Source organism: Phallusia mammillata, chromosome 7 (assembly GCF_965637545.1).
Source record: "Phallusia mammillata chromosome 7, kaPhaMamm4.hap1.1, whole genome shotgun sequence".
Classification (NCBI taxonomy): Eukaryota; Metazoa; Chordata; class Ascidiacea; order Phlebobranchia; family Ascidiidae; genus Phallusia; species Phallusia mammillata.
The window spans coordinates 19,262,956-19,280,113 of record NC_137258.1 but is presented as its reverse complement, the minus strand read 5'-3'; the positions used below and the strand labels follow the sequence as shown (position 1 = coordinate 19,280,113).

The window sequence follows — 17,158 nt, the reverse complement described above, 5'->3', positions numbered from 1 at the left end:
TTTTTGAAAAATAGGGTCAAAATTTTCGATTTCAAAAACCAGTTTAAACCGGTTTGGAGGTTCGGTAGGAGGCAGAAACCGGTCTAAACCGGTTTGAAACTGGAATATTCCGGTGAAAACCCACCTAAAACCGGATTTTGCTTCGATTTTTTGACCCCCAAATATCGTAAAAACGGAAAGGATTATAGCCTTAGGGTTTTTTCAAAAATCGGGTCAAAATTTTCGATTTCAAAAACCAGTTTAAACCGGTTTGGAGGTTCGGTAGGAGGCAGAAACCGGTCATAACCGGTTTGAAACTGGAATATTCCCGCTAAAACCCACCGAAAACCGGATTTTTCTTCGATTTTTTGACCTCCCAAAATCGAAAAAGGGAAAGGCTATAGCCTTGGGTTTTTTCAAAAATCGGGTCAAAATTTTCGATTTCAAAAACCGGTTTAAAACGGTTTGGAGGTTCGGTAGGAGGCAGAAACCGGTCTGAACCGGTTTGAAACTGGAATATTCCGGCGAAAACCCACCGAAAACCGGATTTTTCTTCGATTTTTTGACCTCCCAAAATCGAAAAAGGGAAAGGCTATAGCCTTGGGTTTTTTCAAAAATCGGGTCAAAATTTTCGATTATGAAAACCGGTTTAAACCGGTTTGGAGGTTCGGTAGGAGGCAGAAACCGGTCATAACCGGTTTGAAACTGGAATATTCCCGCTAAAACCCACCGAAAACCGGATTTTTCTTCGATTTTTTGACCTCCCAAAATCGAAAAAGGGAAAGGCTATAGCCTTGGGTTTTTTCAAAAATCGGGTCAAAATTTTCGATTTCAAAAACCAGTTTAAACCGGTTTGGAGGTTCGGTAGGAGGCAGAAACCGGTCTAAACCGGTTTGAAACTGGAATATTCCGGTGAAAACCCACCTAAAACCGGATTTTGCTTCGATTTTTTGACCCCCAAAATCGAAAAAGCGGAAAGGCTATAGCCTTGGGTTTTTTTTAAAATCGGGTCAAAATTTTCGATTTTCAAAACCGGTTTAAACCGGTTTGGAGGTTCGGTAGGAGGCAGAAACCGGTCATAACCGGTTTGAAACTGGAATATTCCGGTGAAAACCCACCGAAAACCGGATTTTTCTTCGATGTTTGACCTCCCAAAATCGAAAAAGGGGAAAGGCTATAGCCTTGGGTTTTTTTTAAAATCGGGTCAAAATTTTCGATTTTCAAAACCGGTTTATACCGGTTTGGAGGTTCGGTAGGAGGCAGAAACCGGTCATAACCGGTTTGAAACTGGAATATTCCGGTGAAAACCCACAGAAAACCGGATTTTTCTTCGATTTTTTGACCCCCAAAAATCGAAAAAGCGGAAAGGCTATAGCCTTGGATTTTTTCAAAATCGGGTCAAAATTTTCGATTTTAAAAACCTATTTAAACCGGTTTGGAGGTTCGGTAGGAGGCAGAAACCGGTCATAACCGGTTTGAAACTGGAATATTCCCGCGAAAACCCACCGAAAACCGGATTTTTCTTCGATTTTTTGACCTCCCAAAATCGAAAAAACGGAAAGGCTATAGCCTTGGTTTTTTTCAAAAATCGGGTCAAAATTTTCGATTATGAAAACCGGTTTAAACCGGTTTGGAGGTTCGGTAGGAGGCAGAAACCGGTCATAACCGGTTTGAAACTGGAATATTCCCGCTAAAACCCACCGAAAACCGGATTTTTCTTCGATTTTTTGACCCCCGAAAATCGAAAAAACGGAAAGGCTATAGCCTTGGGTTTTTTGAAAATCGGGTCAAAATTTTCGATTTTGAAAATCGGTTTAAAGGTTCGGTAGGAGGCAGAAACCGGTCATAACCGGTTTGAAACTGGAATATTCCCGCGAAAACCCACCGAAAACCGGATTTTTTTTCGATTTTTTGACCCCCCAAAATCGAAAAAAGGGAAATGCTAGATCCTTAGGTTTTTTTTCAAAAATCGAGTCAAAATTTTCGATTTTGAAATCCGGTTTGAACCGGTTTGAACCAGTTAGGAAGTTCGGCAGAAGGCAGAAACCGGTCATAACCGGTTTGATACTGGAATATTCCCGCGAAAACCCACCGAAAACCGGATTTTTCCTCGATTTTTTGACCCCCCAAAATCGAAAAAAGGGAAATGCTGGAGCCTTAGGGTTTTTTCAAAAATCGGGTCAAAATTTTCGATTTTAAAAACCGGTTGGAAGCGGTTTGGAGGTTCGGTAGGAGGCAGAAACCGGTCATAACCGGTTTGAAACTGGAATATTCCCGCGAAAACCCACCGAAAACCGGATTTTTCTTCGATATTTTGGCCTTAGGTTTTTTTAAAAAATAGGGTCAAAATTTTCGATTTCAAAAACCAGTTCAAACCGGTTTGGAGGTTCGGTAGGTTGAAACTGGAATATTCCCGCGAAAACTCACCGAAAACCGGATTTTTTTTCAATTTTTTGACCCCACAAAATCGATAAAAGGGAAAGGCCTTAGGTTTTTTTTTAAATCGGGTCAAAATTTTCGATTTTGAAAACCGGTTTGAACCGGTTTGGAGGTTCGGCAGATGGCAGAAACCGGTCATAAACGGTTTGAAACTGGAATATTCCCGCGAAAACCCACCGAAAAACGGATTTTTCTTTGATTTTTTGACCCCCCAAAATCGAAAAAACGGAAAGGCTATAGCCTTGGGTTTTTTGAAAATCGGGTCAAAATTTTCGATTTTGAAAATGGGTTTAAACCGGTTCGGTAGGAGGCAGAAACCGGTCATAACCGGTTTGAAACTGGAATATTCCCGCGAAAACCCACCGAAAACCGGATTTTTCTTCGATTTTTTGTCCTCCCAAAATCGAAAAAAGGGAAAGGCTATAGCCTTGGGGTTTTTCAAAAATCGGGTCAAAATTTTCGATATTAAAAACCGGTTTACCCGGTTTGGAGGTTCGGTAGGTGGCAGAAACCGGTCATGACCGGTTTGAAACTGGAATATTCCCCCGAAAACCCACCGAAAACCGGATTTTTTTTCGAATTTTTTGACCCCCAAAAATCGAAAAAAGGGAAAGGCTATAGCCTTGGGGTTTTTCAAAAATCGGGTCAAAATTTTCGATTTTGAAAACCGGTTTGAAGGTTCGGTAGGAGGCAGAAACCGGTCATAACCGGTTTGAAACTGGAATATTCCCCCGAAAACCCACCGAAAACCGGATTTTTCTTCGATATTTTGACCCCCAAATATCGAAAAAACGGAAAGGCCTGAGTGTTTTTTAAAAATCTGGTCATAATTTTCGATGTTAAAAACCGGTTCAAATCGGTTTGGAGGTTCGGTAGGAGGCAGAAACCGGTCATAACCGGTTTGAAACTGGAATATTCCCGCGAAAACCCACCGAAAACCGGATTTTTCTTCGATTAGAACAAATGATTTTGAAAATTGCATTTCATATTCTCACATAAATGGAAAAAGGGTGCAAAGCAATACTATGTCCTCTTGTTTTCTTCCTGGCATCCTGTGTGATCCGATAGAAAATCTAAACCTATTTGCACTGCCCGGATAAATGTTGCACTATTAATATGCTCCCATGCTTGTAACCCACCCGCCCATGACTTCGCAGTTAAGACCAACTGTCACTAGTTAAACTCAATAGCACGAAAACAATACTTCAAAGTTGCAAATTTAAACAGCTCTTTTAAATTACCGAACTGAGCCATAAGTTATCTAAGCGAATTTGCGATGTAAACTTGACCTTGTGTGAGGTCATGCAATCCCAACCAAAGCCCGCTAAAGTAAAACTAAGCTAGAACCCGGCACGAACCATCCATTGACGTTGATCTCCAATTGAAGTACACAGATTAATTAAAACCTTGGTTTTACTTGTATTCATGTTCTCGCGACGAAAAAACAATGCAACTAATATTAAACAAATGTGCTTATGTCACCAAAGTGTATTTAGTCTTTCCAGTTTTACGCAATTACCAGTGAAGCACAATACTTTAACAGGTACAGAAAACCCCGTCATGAATAATAAGAATGAGAATACACATTTGCCATCTCAGTAATGCAGATGCTTGGTATATGCAAACACCGGTGATGGCATTAGTTTGTACTGAAATAGTTAAACTTCCTTCAACGTTACGATTTTGTTTTTAAAGCTATTCATCAACGTTCTTTTCATACAAATGTGAAAATGGACTAGCCAATTTTAAAGTAATACAAAAAGGGGACATTGAAAAAGACAAAATAAGACACTAAGGATAATAATCTGGTGCGAACATAGAAAAGCTTCAATAGGCACTACCGGGTTATTTCGGTTTAGTATTGTTACACTGCAATGACCGTTCACAACAGCTTTTACATTAAACTATATTTTGGTTAGTTTGGTCACGCTGACATGGATGATAAAGGTAGAAGCTGCAAAGAGCAGTGCAAAATAGACAGGTATGAAAACCGCATCAAGTAAAGTATTATGAATAAATAACAGCCGAGAGCAGTAATGAACTAAGTTTTATACAATGGATGCACAAGCAAAATAAAACAAATAGAAAAACAAATTCGCGAAAGTAATTGTGTTGTACGAGGTTGGCAAGACAGCGAGCCAACAGTAATTTCGATTGCATTCTAAAACACAGAACATATTTGTCAAAGGACCATATAACGTTACTAATATACCTGGCAGAAATCAAATATACATCGGTTTAATAACATTACGTTACATAGTTATTGAGGTATCTTGCAATAATTACCATTTCCACAAAAAAAAACAAATTAATGAACAATGATCGAGATTTCAGCAGAGAACAGGAAACATGCACGACAATTCACGCGATAATTCCCAGGGCATGAAAACAACCACTTTTAACCTAAAGACCATTAATAAAAACATAAAACAGCAACGAAATTATAGGTGAAGGGTTCTAAAAAATTACTTCAATTAAACAGTTAACTTTAAACATGTTAGTAAAATCACATCACAAGTAGCACGTAAAAGAGCATAAAAGTGAAATGTATTAATGCATGCAAAAACGTATTTCCTGAAACCTCCAATTTATCCACGTTTCTAGCACAGATAAAACGCACATCATAAAAAACATCGCAACACCTGCCAAACGTTGTGCTTTTCTTAAAACCAAACAAGTTTAAATGCAGTAGTGTTCGTATTTGTAAGCTCGAAGGCTAGTTCGATGTCTCGAAGTGTTCAGTTAAAAATGCTGGAGCTACAACTGTTTCCCAACCGGCTGCAAGCTCATGACGTACATGAAATTAACGTCATTGTGACGTAAGTGTCACCGTGGGTTGACGGCCGAATGGTACCGTACCTGACGTCACGTTTTTACGACAAAGTGACGCAAGAAGTTGCGAAACCGAGATGATTGTCGATGACGTCACGTGATTTTTGTGACTGACGTAGGATGTTGCGATGGCGAAGTGAAATGTTGGGTTGGGTGTTGCCAGAACGACGGTGATGACGTCAGGGGGAATTCCAGCGATGATGCCTGCCGTTTGTCGGACACCAAAAAAGTGGGGATTGTCTCTGAAAATAAAGAAAATGGTTTTAAACAGTGAACCAAACATATAACGCACGTTAAATGCGAAAATTGGGCCTATTCAGGCATAAAAATAAGTAATTTTTATTCACACCTTCGACATAATTTCTAAAAAAATAACTTGTATAATGTTTGCTTACCTTTGCGGCCTTTGTCCAAAAACATTGTTTTGGTCTTCGTCGTTTGCTTGCTCGTCCTATGACGTCATTGTCTGCTGCAGCGTCTGAAAAACAAATTAAAATATTTTAATCACGTGATTAGGTACTTACAGACCTAAACACGTGATAATAAACGTCGAAATACTTACATTTGCTTTTGAAATGCCTGTTTTCCCTATATTACTCTATTTCAGCAGTTAAAATGCCAAGTAGAATCTGTAAAACAGAAAACCTAATTTTCTAAACCTACGAAAGCTTTATGAAGCTGAAAAACAAAAGTAAAATGTGGTAAACCTGTAAAAGAGAAAAAGCGTTAATCATTAAAAAAGTAACCTGTAAAACAGAAGAGTCTATACTTCTTAAAATTTTGTTTGTTTTAACTTGCAACCCCTTAAAACCTTAAATCTGTAAACAAAACAAAGTTTAGTTAAACCTGTAAAAAAAATGTACAACTAATATTATTGTTTTCCTGTCACCTGCAAAACATATTTTTGCAATTTTTAAAAGGTGAAACCTAAATCTAAAAAACAAAACAAGTAAAATGTTAAGTTTCTACAAGATATTAAATCTGAAAAAAATAAGTTTTAATATTCAGTTTGAAAACAAATAAAAACCTGAAAAACAAAACAAAGTGTCAGGAGATTTGATTAATTTAACAAAGGTTTTCGAAATCTGAAAAACAAAGGAATTCGTTATTTCTGTGGAAAAATATTAAACTCTGAAAAACAAACAGAACAAGTTTAAACCTGCAAAAATGGAAATATTATTTGATGTAAAATAAAAACAGGTGGTAAAGAAAAACACAAATTTCAGACTACCTTATGAATCCTGAATGGCATTAAATTGCATGGTTTTGCATAGTTTTTTTTGCAGATTTCATGGAAATTGTCCAATATTGTGACTCTTGCTCTGAAAAAGAAAAACAAAATTAGATTCTAGAAATTACTGAGGCAAAAAAACATGAAACTTACAATTTAACATCAGTCGACTTGGATGGGAAACAACAGCAAAACCTGACAACTAAACTTTTTTTACGTTCTAACACTTTACGATGGCGGTTCGCGCGGTTAGAGCGAGCGACGGGCGTAAAAACACACACAACAACGACATGAAGAACCTGTTGGCTGATGTAAAAGGCACAACACCCCTCAAGAACTGGTCTACTTAAAAAGAAATAAAAAGGATAGAAAAAGTGGACTCCGCACACAGTTTTGTTGATGAAAGAGGGAAAACGACAGACAAATGTAATTGCAGTTTAGGCTTAAAAAAATACTAATCTCGAATAAAAAACTATGGAAGTTGTCGTTTATCTTCGGAACAAACGGATTGTTTGTCTGATTCGTTGGATAACGACCTGAAAAAACGTTCGAACCGCCATCGTCCCTGCGCCGCCAACGTAAAAGTACACAAGCTTACCTCAACTAACTGGCCTGCATACAGCCGCCGCAATTTAGCCTAGAAAAGTAGAAAGTGAGTCTGTCGTGTTTTCAACCACCCAAAATGCCATCGCCCCAAAATGACTGGATGGTCGGGTCAAGCAGGAAAACGGAACTGATGTATATATGTAACAAAAAAAATTAAATCCACACAAAAATAGGTCTGACCAGCAAAAAGGGAATTTAGGGCTTTTTATTTAGCAAATTTGATATGATGTAAAATCTATATTGCGAATAACAGGAGTTATTAAATTACATGTTTACTATCCAATTCGCAGTCTCTTCTTAGTAAAGAAAACTTAGAAACGAATGTACAAGCATGGATAAACAAGCTGGTCAAAACCCGAAAACAAAAATCCACAACGTCCCTAATTTTACAGTTAGGATAGGCGCAAAAGTTTCTTTTAAAAGAACAGTGACGTTTTAAGGCGTATAACTCAATAACACTGCGTCACTGCCCTTGCCCACGAGTCCCCCCATAGACCCAAGTATTTTACGCAAACGCAGGGCTGGGGGAAAAAATTAACAACAGTTTGCGCCCTATCAGGGTGGCTCACAGGACTTTTCAGGCTATATGCTATGCCAGGCCCCCTCGGACCCACGAGCCTGGGTCTTCATTGACGGTAGCTGTGTCCGTACTAGGTCCTGCCTGCACCGCGGCCAATGCAATGCGGTGGAGGCCATGCCCAGACCGTGTTTCTATGCGCACCTTATTTTAGCTAAAGCCATTTAGCAACGCGCCACGCCTAGCTGAAAATCGATCTAAGATAGGTACCTACGTGGCGCGCGAATCCCAAACGTACCCCACCTATGTTACCTAATCTAACCCTAGTTAATGAGTGCCCCTGTAGTTCTAGCCCTAGCGCCAACTTGCTGTAAACGGTAGCACTCCTAACGACTTGGACCATTCTTTGACCGAGGAAGACTTCCTTTACGGGTCCTTCTCGAACAAAGAATAGGTCACTCATCCCTAGCGCCAGTTAACCTAAGTTAGGCCTAACAATTCCGCAATCCCGGTTGACCCACGACAGACTCCTATGTTTACATACAAATTATTATTTGAAGTTGGAGAGAATGGTGATGAATGAAGGTTGTCGTGTTCGTAGAGTAGAAAAACATAGGATTCTGTAAATAAAGTAACATGTTAAGTAAAGTGTACGTTGTGCTACCAATTGTGCTTATATATCTACTAGGTTTGAAAAGCCTTAAGCATAAACGCGCGTTGCAGGTTCCACAATCGGCGCTTTTTCAAAATGCGCAGCTGCGTGTGTGACGTCACAATGCCTAAAGAGCGTTGCTACTGCCTCGTGCAGTGAACTGTTTATCTGGAATTTTACAGTTGCTGTTTAGGTTAGGTTTGTAATCCCAGCATCACTAAGTTACAAAAAATGTAATTATCTATAGCTTTATAGTAAATAATGAGGATTGAGATAAAATATGTAACAAAACCTTAGTTTATGAAAAAAAATTTGCAGTTTGATCCATATAACCGCATGCTTTTCAACATCATAAACTTCGGTTTGTAACTTTAAAACAAAGCAGTGATTTATAACTAACGCCCCTAACGATAGCTATGTAACATTTTCTTAGAGCATATTTATAATTCAGTAAATGTGCAACATAACTCTCCAAAAAATAAAGCCCTTGCACATCGCGACCCATACATTCATGCTTAATATTATTATTACAATATTTCCTACTATGTGATAAACTCGATAAAAACCGAACTTAGATTTACCTTGTTGCTTTTCGATGTTTCCACCTCCGCACGCCACAAACACCACGAGACAAATGACTTTGTCAGGAATGAGTTTGTCATGCGAAAAAAGTTGAAGATCGCTGATTGGTTGCGCCTAGTCATGCGTATCAAGTTTTTGTGTCACCCGGGAAAAACAATTAGGGAGAAAAACACTTACTCAGAAACGTAGATTCATATTCATATTTTTCTAGCCTCGTCCTAAAGTAGCAACATGACATGAAACTTTCTAAAGACTTCGTTACGACTAAAAACCTATTCTAAAGAACGCGTGCAGCAGTTGCAAAGCAACGTCTAAAATCTAAATGATAAGAAGTTGTACTTGACTTTATTCACAATTGGTAACTGACTACCAAAAGTGCTATCGTTGTAATATATAACATGTTCATTTTGTTCTGTCTCAATTACAGCATGCATTAAAGATTATACTATATTGAAAGGGACTTTTATATACTCATTTCAACATTTTTGGCAAACATTTCAACAATTTTGGCACCATGGATTAAACCGTGTCGGAATTAAGTCTTTATGCAGAAAAAACCCGTCCTCTATCTCCCGTTTAGGGTTCCACCAAAAACAGCGGATTTTGAACTCAACGCATTAACAGAACCAACAAGCGCAACCGCAACCCTGCATGTGAACCTTTAAAGTGAGTTACAGAAAACCGCCGGTCCGCGGACCGGTGCCGGTTCGGGTAAATATTTTGCCCGTCCGCAAATTATCTTACTTTATGCCAAGCATTTTTTTAATATGGAATGATATGTTCAGTGTTTTTTTAAGGTGTTTTGGGGGACCGAAACGGTCCCAAATTTCCAAATTTCTCCAGCGGTTTCCCAAAATTTGGACTTGCAACTACAACTACAGTTTTTGGTATTTAAATGAAACACTTGCGGTCTCTTAAAACTACGTAGCGGTCACCCAAACCAAACCTTAAAAAAACCTGTATAGGCCTATCGCAAAGTTGTTGGTACTGCGAAACTCATTTTACGCTTGGCTGTAAAACTGGGGTAGCTTTCCACCGATGACTCGCAAAATTGTTTGATAAAACTTTACTGTGTCTAGCATTCAACAATTTTTTGTAAACTAAAGTTATTCTTCGCTTTTGAGATGATTTGAGATTTTAAGATGAGATTCAAACCGGCAGCAAAACAACAGCAAACATCCCACTAGCATTGATTTTGTATGTAAATGGATTGGCGTTTTGTTGTTTGAGTTAAGTTGATTGCTGTTTGGTTGTAATTTTTTGTCCTAAATCCCTAGGCTATGACTAAATCTTGCATTGTGTTGCGCAGAAGGGCAAAGACGAGAAAGGTTCTCTAATTCAATCAATGGACGTTGCTTTGGAGCAATTTTAAAATGACACACAGAAATTTGTTTTAGACAGTAAAAAGCCTAAACATAAAAAACGAAGGCGATTCTCTATTAATTGCTGTTTACAGTAAACTAGGCCTAATGTAAAGGACATGCCGTGGCAAGTTAGAAGGCCCTGACCCATATCAACTATATTGTCGGCAAACAGCTCAATTTTCAACGTCGAAAAAAACGCAAGTCAAAGATCATTTTAATGTCATATTATTATTTCACCATCGTTGTTTTGCGCATTTGTTTGTCGTATGTGTGTGTTTTTGTAGCGGTCATGATATTAATGTGCACAAAGTTTATGTTTAACGTTAGCATGTTGTTTGCAATAATGTTGCACAACATGTAGGGGAAGTGTTTAACCTCTTTATAACTGGATGCAAGTGTTGGTATTTCCGTTCTCATGCAAGTCATAAGATATTTTGAGTCATTTTGTTATTCTAGAATGTTCTGCACAAACATAAGGTGTTTGTTCATCATTACGCATACTTCCTCTTGTTTATACTGTCGTTTCCGTTTCAAGTTTAAAGTAGAACACAGCCGCTCGTACTAGAGAAGAAGCATAGCAGCTCGGTTAGAGAGCGCTATGACTTTATGAATTGCACCTTTGCCATAAAATGAATTCTATAACTTAAAGGAAAAAAGGTTTCACGCAATAGCCAATATTTTGCTCTACTATATATAGCTTATTTTCGACTTTGTCGCCGGTGAATTCTGGCTCTTTTCTGGGTCTATTTTTGGTCTATTCTGGGTCTATTCTTAGACTATTTTTGAGTCTTCTAGTTTTATCCCATGTGGATGTGTAGCTGATTTGAACGTTCGCCTTTAACGTTATTCAAGAATACAAAGAAAGAAGAGACATATGTGTGGCTGTTAATCAGTCAGCTGTTATTGAGATGCAAAGATCAGACTCACCAAACAATTTGCAATGAACATCATAGTTTACATTGTAGCCGCCTTTAACAAGTCGCCATCGAGGCAGGTCGGGCAACAAAGTGGTGCCCACGAGTTGCTACAGATCTTCCGAACTCACTTCCAGCGCAGGCAGATGTCACTTCAAATTGGTACTTTGCTAGCAAGGTTCGGACAGCACGTTCAAAGCGATGCCCCGAACGGTTCGAACAAGACGTCATTTGGACAAGGGTTACTCACAGATTGCCCTGACGGTCGACCGAACTTGCTAGAGACTTTTCGAGCACAACCAGACATTTTAGTTATGTGCAACGCCACTGACATCCCAATGGAATCAGAAACAAAAGAGGAGGAAGAAATCGACTACCAAGGTCACGAAAATGAAATTCACGCGGTCGCTCCAACTGACATCTTTTCCTCTGTTAAGTAAGTTCGTGTGAAATCTGCATTTGACAATTTTCTGTGTTGTAAAATATATATTTTATTCGCTTAATAACACTTTTCAAGATAAATTGGTAATGTTTATTCATCGATGTATGTTGCATGTTAAGCTGTGTGCGTGTATATAACTTATAATTCAGTAAAAATTGATATAAGAAAATATTTTGCTAGTGTCAAACTGTAAACGTGCATGTGCTTCGATGTGTCTCACCATCAATTTATATTTCACGTTTCATGTCAACGGTTTTGTCAAGCCGGAAACGTTCTTGTTTTGCTACTAACGCTGCATGATATGTATTAACTCGCTGGCTTGAGCTGTTTAATAGAATCACACATTTTCCACACTCAAATATTACATGCAATTAAACGACCAACCTGTCAAAAACAAGTGAGCTCAATTACGCTGGGAACAATTGCCCAAACCCAAGAATACAAGCATCCTAACCGAAACACGACGTCGTTCTACGCCATATTTGTCTGCATGGTGCATACCACTTTGAGCATCGAGCTCCATCTGTTCACAAGTCTACAAACAGACATTTCGAGCCACGAGCTCCAACTATTCACAAGTCTACAAACAAACATTTCGAGCCACGAGCTCCTACTATTTACAAGCCTACAAAATTATGAGCCAGCACGAGCGAACGATATTTTCTCTCAAGTGGGTACCAACGTGCAACAATTGGCACCAACTTAATTATTTGCAATCGTCATATCCATGACCAGTTTTGCAGTGCTATTAACCACCTTTTTTACCGGCCACATCATCACACACGTGACGGCACAGAAACAGATGAATTCAGACGTCAAACAACTACAAGATCAACGGGAAGCAATTTGCCGACAATCAGCAAACTGAGCTTTTTCACACGGCGTTAACATTTTAGCCAGCCCCTTACTCGTAAATAGATTAACGCCTACAGCAACCTTGTTCACATATGCTCTTTCACTTAACTTCATACATCGTTCTGTTAAGATTAGTTTCCAAAATTTTAGGGAACAGTCAATATATATCTTATTAAATGTCATTAACTGTTTGCATGAAACCATTACATTCTTTTCCCTGTTGTCTCGCTACCCAATATATATATCTCGCATCATACTTATTATACCATTTTTTCTATAGTTTATATTTGCATATGTTATGATTGTCGACATATTAACGGTTATATTGATTGCTGTTTTCGTTCATGCTACCATATCTACTACAAGAATTGCAGAGTCAATACCCATATTTGACAAGAATTTATGACATTATTTATCATTGCAACGCAAAGTAATTGTTTCGTTCCATCGTCACCCAGCGTTTTAGTGTTTTTTTTTTGTCGCTTGTAAAGTGTCGCACGCAAATTTTGTAGGATTTTGAAATGTGTTTTTCATTCAAACACATTTAACACCCTTTTGGGGGGGGAGCTTTTGTAGCGGTCATGATATTAATGTGCACAAAGTTTATGTTTAACGTTAGCATGTTGTTTGCAATAATGTTGCACAACATGTAGGGGAAGTGTTTAACCTCTTTATAACTGGATGCAAGTGTTGGTATTTCCGTTCTCATGCAAGTCATAAGATATTTTGAGTCATTTTGTTATTCTAGAATGTTCTGCACAAACATAAGGTGTTTGTTCATCATTACGCATACTTCCTCTTGTTTATACTGTCGTTTCCGTTTCAAGTTTAAAGTAGAACACACCCGCTCGTACTTGAGAAGAAGCATAGCAGCTCGGTTAGAGAGCGCTATGACTTTATGAATTGCACCTTTGCCATAAAATGAATTCTATAACTTAAAGGAAAAAAGGTTTCACGCAATAGCCAATATTTTGCTCTACTATATATAGCTTATTTTCGACTTTGTCGCCGGTGAATTCTGGCTCTTTTCTGGGTCTATTTTTGGTCTATTCTGGGTCTATTCTTAGACTATTTTTGAGTCTTCTAGTTTTATCCCAAGTGGATGTGTAGCTGATTTGAACGTTCGCCTTTAACGTTATTCAAGAATACAAAGAAAGAAGAGACATATGTGTGGCTGTTAATCAGTCAGCTGTTATTGAGATGCAAAGATCAGACTCACCAAACAATTTGCAATGAACATCATAGTTTACATTGTAGCCGCCTTTAACAAGTCGCCATCGAGGCAGGTCGGGCAACAATCGTAATAAAAATATACTTGGGCTTATTATGTAAAATATTGTTACTGTTTGACTGAGATGCAAAATATGCGAAGTATTGATTCATACCCAATTCGCATTACCTGTGTGAAATCATTATATTTTTTATGTAATAAGTACTTATGTAACATATTGATATTTTAGATTAGGAGTAGTTTTTTTTTAGACGAGTCCATAGAAACTTTCATGCCATGTTGCTACTTTCGGACGAAGCTAGAAAGTTATGAATATGAAACGACGTTTCTAAATTAGTGTTGGCAATTGATAGCAACAGGATAAAACAGATGTGAAAACTAAACGAGATATGGTCATGCAATATAGAACATATTCGACCATTAGCGACACAACCCGAATTTCATTACTTTGGAAGGTAGAAATGAATGTGCTCGTTATGAGAGCAGTAGCTATGTTTGACCCAAACGCACTGAAACATTTTTTTGATTTGACGACCAACTAACAACCAGGCAAAGTGACTTTTTTTACAAAATGAACTGGTTATGTGATCATGATGAATAAAATAGTTGCACAGCAGAATTCGCTTTAGTGTATAGGTAATGAAACGGTTTAAACCGGATTCGAAAATCGAAAATTTTGACCCGATTTGAAAAAAAAACAAGGCCATAGTCTTCCGTTTTTTCGATTTTGGGGAATCAAAAAATTGAAGAAAAACCCGGTTTTCGGCGGGTTTTCGTCGGAATATTCCAGTTTCAAACTGGTTTTGACGGGTTTCTGCCTTCTACCGAACCAAAATGTATTCAGTATGAAAAAAACACCTCACATAAAAAATTTCATGGGTGCTGTGTTAAAAAATCCATTTATTTTATATTACTGTGAAGCAGTGGTTCTCAAACTTTTTAAGCATGCAGTGCGTTGAAGAAATAAAAATTTTCTTCCAAGGCACACTTCACAGGTAAACATAACTCAGATGTTTAAAAATAGTATTTTTCTATTTAATTGTCATGGGTAAGAGTGCTTTTCATAACCAATAATATGCTTTGAAACGTTGTCATGCAGACCAGTATTTCGTCATGAAGTCCTAAAACACCAGGAAATGTTTGCACTTTAAAAAAAGGAAATATCTCCTGGCACACTAGCGTGTCGTGGCACACAGTTTGAGAATCACTGTGGTAAAGGTTAAGCTGATGGTTCAATTCAAAGCAAACAATATGGGCTTTCCCCGAAAGAGGATATATGCTAGGCCTATTAGATGCCCTGTTTTAAAATGAAATAGTTATGTGATGTAAACCATTGTCTTTTCAAATAGATTTATGTTCAAAACATTTTCAAATTGATGGATTTCAATTCACAATATAAATTTACAAAACTCCACAAAAAAGTGTATGTAATTGTTATGTATATGATGAATAAAACCCTTATTTTATTTTTTTATATTTGCCATTACCAAATTATAGGAGTTTTGTTGACAAAAAGATAACTAAAAAAAAGAAATCAAAGAATCACCACATTAGAAAAAAAAAGAAAGAATCACCACATTAGAAAATTACAACCACAACTTCAAGCTAGACTAAGTGCATAGCTGGAATATAGTTTTTAAATTTTTTCGTTAACCTGTGTGCAGGTCTCAAACAAAACTGATCACCAAACATAGTTATTTGTAAATCTGGATGTTGCACCTCAAAAATGGTATTTGTTTTGGGAATTTTAACAACTTTGTCATCCATTGTAATGAGTTGAAAAATGTTTTTAGATTCTGTTAAAACTGTTCCAAAGATTCCCTCCTGGTCTTTGCATTTTGCTTGTACAACTTTTATATTTGCTCCATGATAATCAGCCTTTAATAAAAGGTCTTGTATAACTTTTTCATCATTTTTGCCCACATTGTGTGGAAGCAATTCTTTTATGTATCCCATCCATAACTCTCGCAAAGATCCAAAGTCCTTATATTTGCAGTTTTTTATTGTGGCAGGTCTAGATGGTATTACCTTCCCCAGGCGTTTTCGCTTTGATTTCTTTTTTTGCTTCAGAAATGTACTGTTGGATTCAGACTTGAGCATAATTGGTTTCACATTCAGCTGCTTTAACAGTTTGTCCTTTTTCTTGTCAGAAAAGTTGGGTATGGTTTTGTTTACCAAACTTTCAACAAACCGTTCTTGTTCTTTTGCCATGATAAACACAATGTCAAGAATATAAAGTGACAAAAAAGGGCGTTCCTGCAAAATGTACATGGTTGCTTGCAGTCAAAGTCAAGTACATGCTAATTGAAAACCTTATCTCAGGGGCTAAGCTTTACTAAAACCCGTTTGCCCAATATGTTTATGTAGTTATAAATTATTCATTTTTGTTTAATAAAGACGTCCAAACTGGCAAAAATAATCCAAAATTCATCTTTTACAAAATCTAATAAATTATACTTAACGTTTTGTACCCTCTTCTGCAACAGACCATGCGTGACCGTTACGGGTAATACCCTTTCGCGAGATGACTTGTTTTGTTTCTGAAGTCACAAAATATTTTTTAAAATTAGGCAAACATGTATAAAAAACGATTGGCAGTGGGTATTCGTTTGATGTCTGCTTTGCAAGTTGGTTTTCTGCCGAGAATAGCGACAGGATGTATTCAACAGCAAGTAAGTTATTTGTGTGTTTCTTCTTGTTTGTACGTAAACATTAATTGTTTCTTTTTGGCAAATATTCATATCTTTTCGTTGTCAAAATGACCTCATGCATATTCTTTTGTGTAGAGATGTGAACACGATGAAGTTAGCAGGGCAAAAGAGGCAGCCAAGAAATACAGTGGTACTGAACCAACTATCTTTAGCAAAATAATTGACAAATCAATTCCTGCAAACATTATCTATGAAGATGAACAGGTGGGTCTGCTTGCATGGGTCATAATGGGCCTTTAACTGAAAACAGTACTTTTAGTGTTTAGCTTTTCATGATGTAAATCCCCAAGCACCAGTGCATGCACTTGTTATTCCGAAAATCCCAGTCCCACAACTAAGCAAAGCAACTGATGACGAAGCTCCTTTGTTAGGTAATTATTCCAGTAACATTTTATTCACATTGCTGCCTTGTTTTAAAGTCAAAATATTTTTGTGAACATTTTACAAAAACCAGTTAATGCAACAATATCTATTGTGCTTTTTAGGGCATTTGCTTAACACAGCCCGAAAAGTAGCCAAGCAGCTTAAGCTTGAGGAGGGTTTTCGGATTGTAATCAATGATGGTGTGGACGGCTCACAATCAGTATACCACCTTCATATCCATATTCTTGGAGGCCGACAGATGGGCTGGCCTCCAGGGTAACCTCATGCAAAAACAGTTTCCTTTCACTGGTTGAAGTTTCCTTTTACAGTTCTTAAACAAGTGTTTTTTCATCAATAGTGTTCTGTCAAATAAAGCTTGGAAGTTGAATCCATCTTATAAATATACTTCTCAAAAATTTTGTCTCTTCCTTTCTGAACAA

General features: G+C 37.6%; 2 protein-coding genes and 2 long non-coding RNA genes across 4 annotated transcripts; 1 reads left to right on the top strand and 3 right to left on the bottom strand.

Annotated features, from left to right (window-relative positions):
* Positions 1-4,447: 4,447 nt before the first annotated feature.
* LOC145238481 (uncharacterized) lies at positions 4,448-6,172 on the bottom strand. The gene is made up of 3 exons (XR_013862126.1): positions 5,813-6,172; positions 5,646-5,728; positions 4,448-5,492 (listed from the first exon to the last, which is right to left on the bottom strand). It is a non-coding gene; the product is annotated as an uncharacterized LOC145238481 (long non-coding RNA).
* Positions 6,173-7,439: 1,267 nt separating this feature from the next.
* LOC145238549 (uncharacterized) lies at positions 7,440-9,093 on the bottom strand. The gene is made up of 2 exons (XR_013862141.1): positions 8,838-9,093; positions 7,440-8,224 (listed from the first exon to the last, which is right to left on the bottom strand). It is a non-coding gene; the product is annotated as an uncharacterized LOC145238549 (long non-coding RNA).
* A 5,433-nt stretch (positions 9,094-14,526) lies between these two features.
* Positions 14,527-15,994, bottom strand: LOC145237037 (ribonuclease P protein subunit p29-like). The gene has a single exon (XM_080099746.1). It carries the CDS (start codon positions 15,913-15,915, stop codon positions 15,250-15,252), a length of 666 nt encoding a protein of 221 aa, XP_079955872.1. The 5' UTR covers positions 15,916-15,994; the 3' UTR covers positions 14,527-15,249.
* Positions 15,995-16,133: 139 nt separating this feature from the next.
* LOC145237041 (putative HIT-like protein slr1234) lies at positions 16,134-17,139 on the top strand. Its single transcript, XM_080099752.1, has 4 exons — positions 16,134-16,316; positions 16,431-16,559; positions 16,615-16,726; positions 16,841-17,139. Exons 1-4 carry the CDS (start codon positions 16,221-16,223, stop codon positions 16,996-16,998), a joined length of 495 nt encoding a protein of 164 aa, XP_079955878.1. The 5' UTR covers positions 16,134-16,220; the 3' UTR covers positions 16,999-17,139.
* Positions 17,140-17,158: the final 19 nt, after the last annotated feature.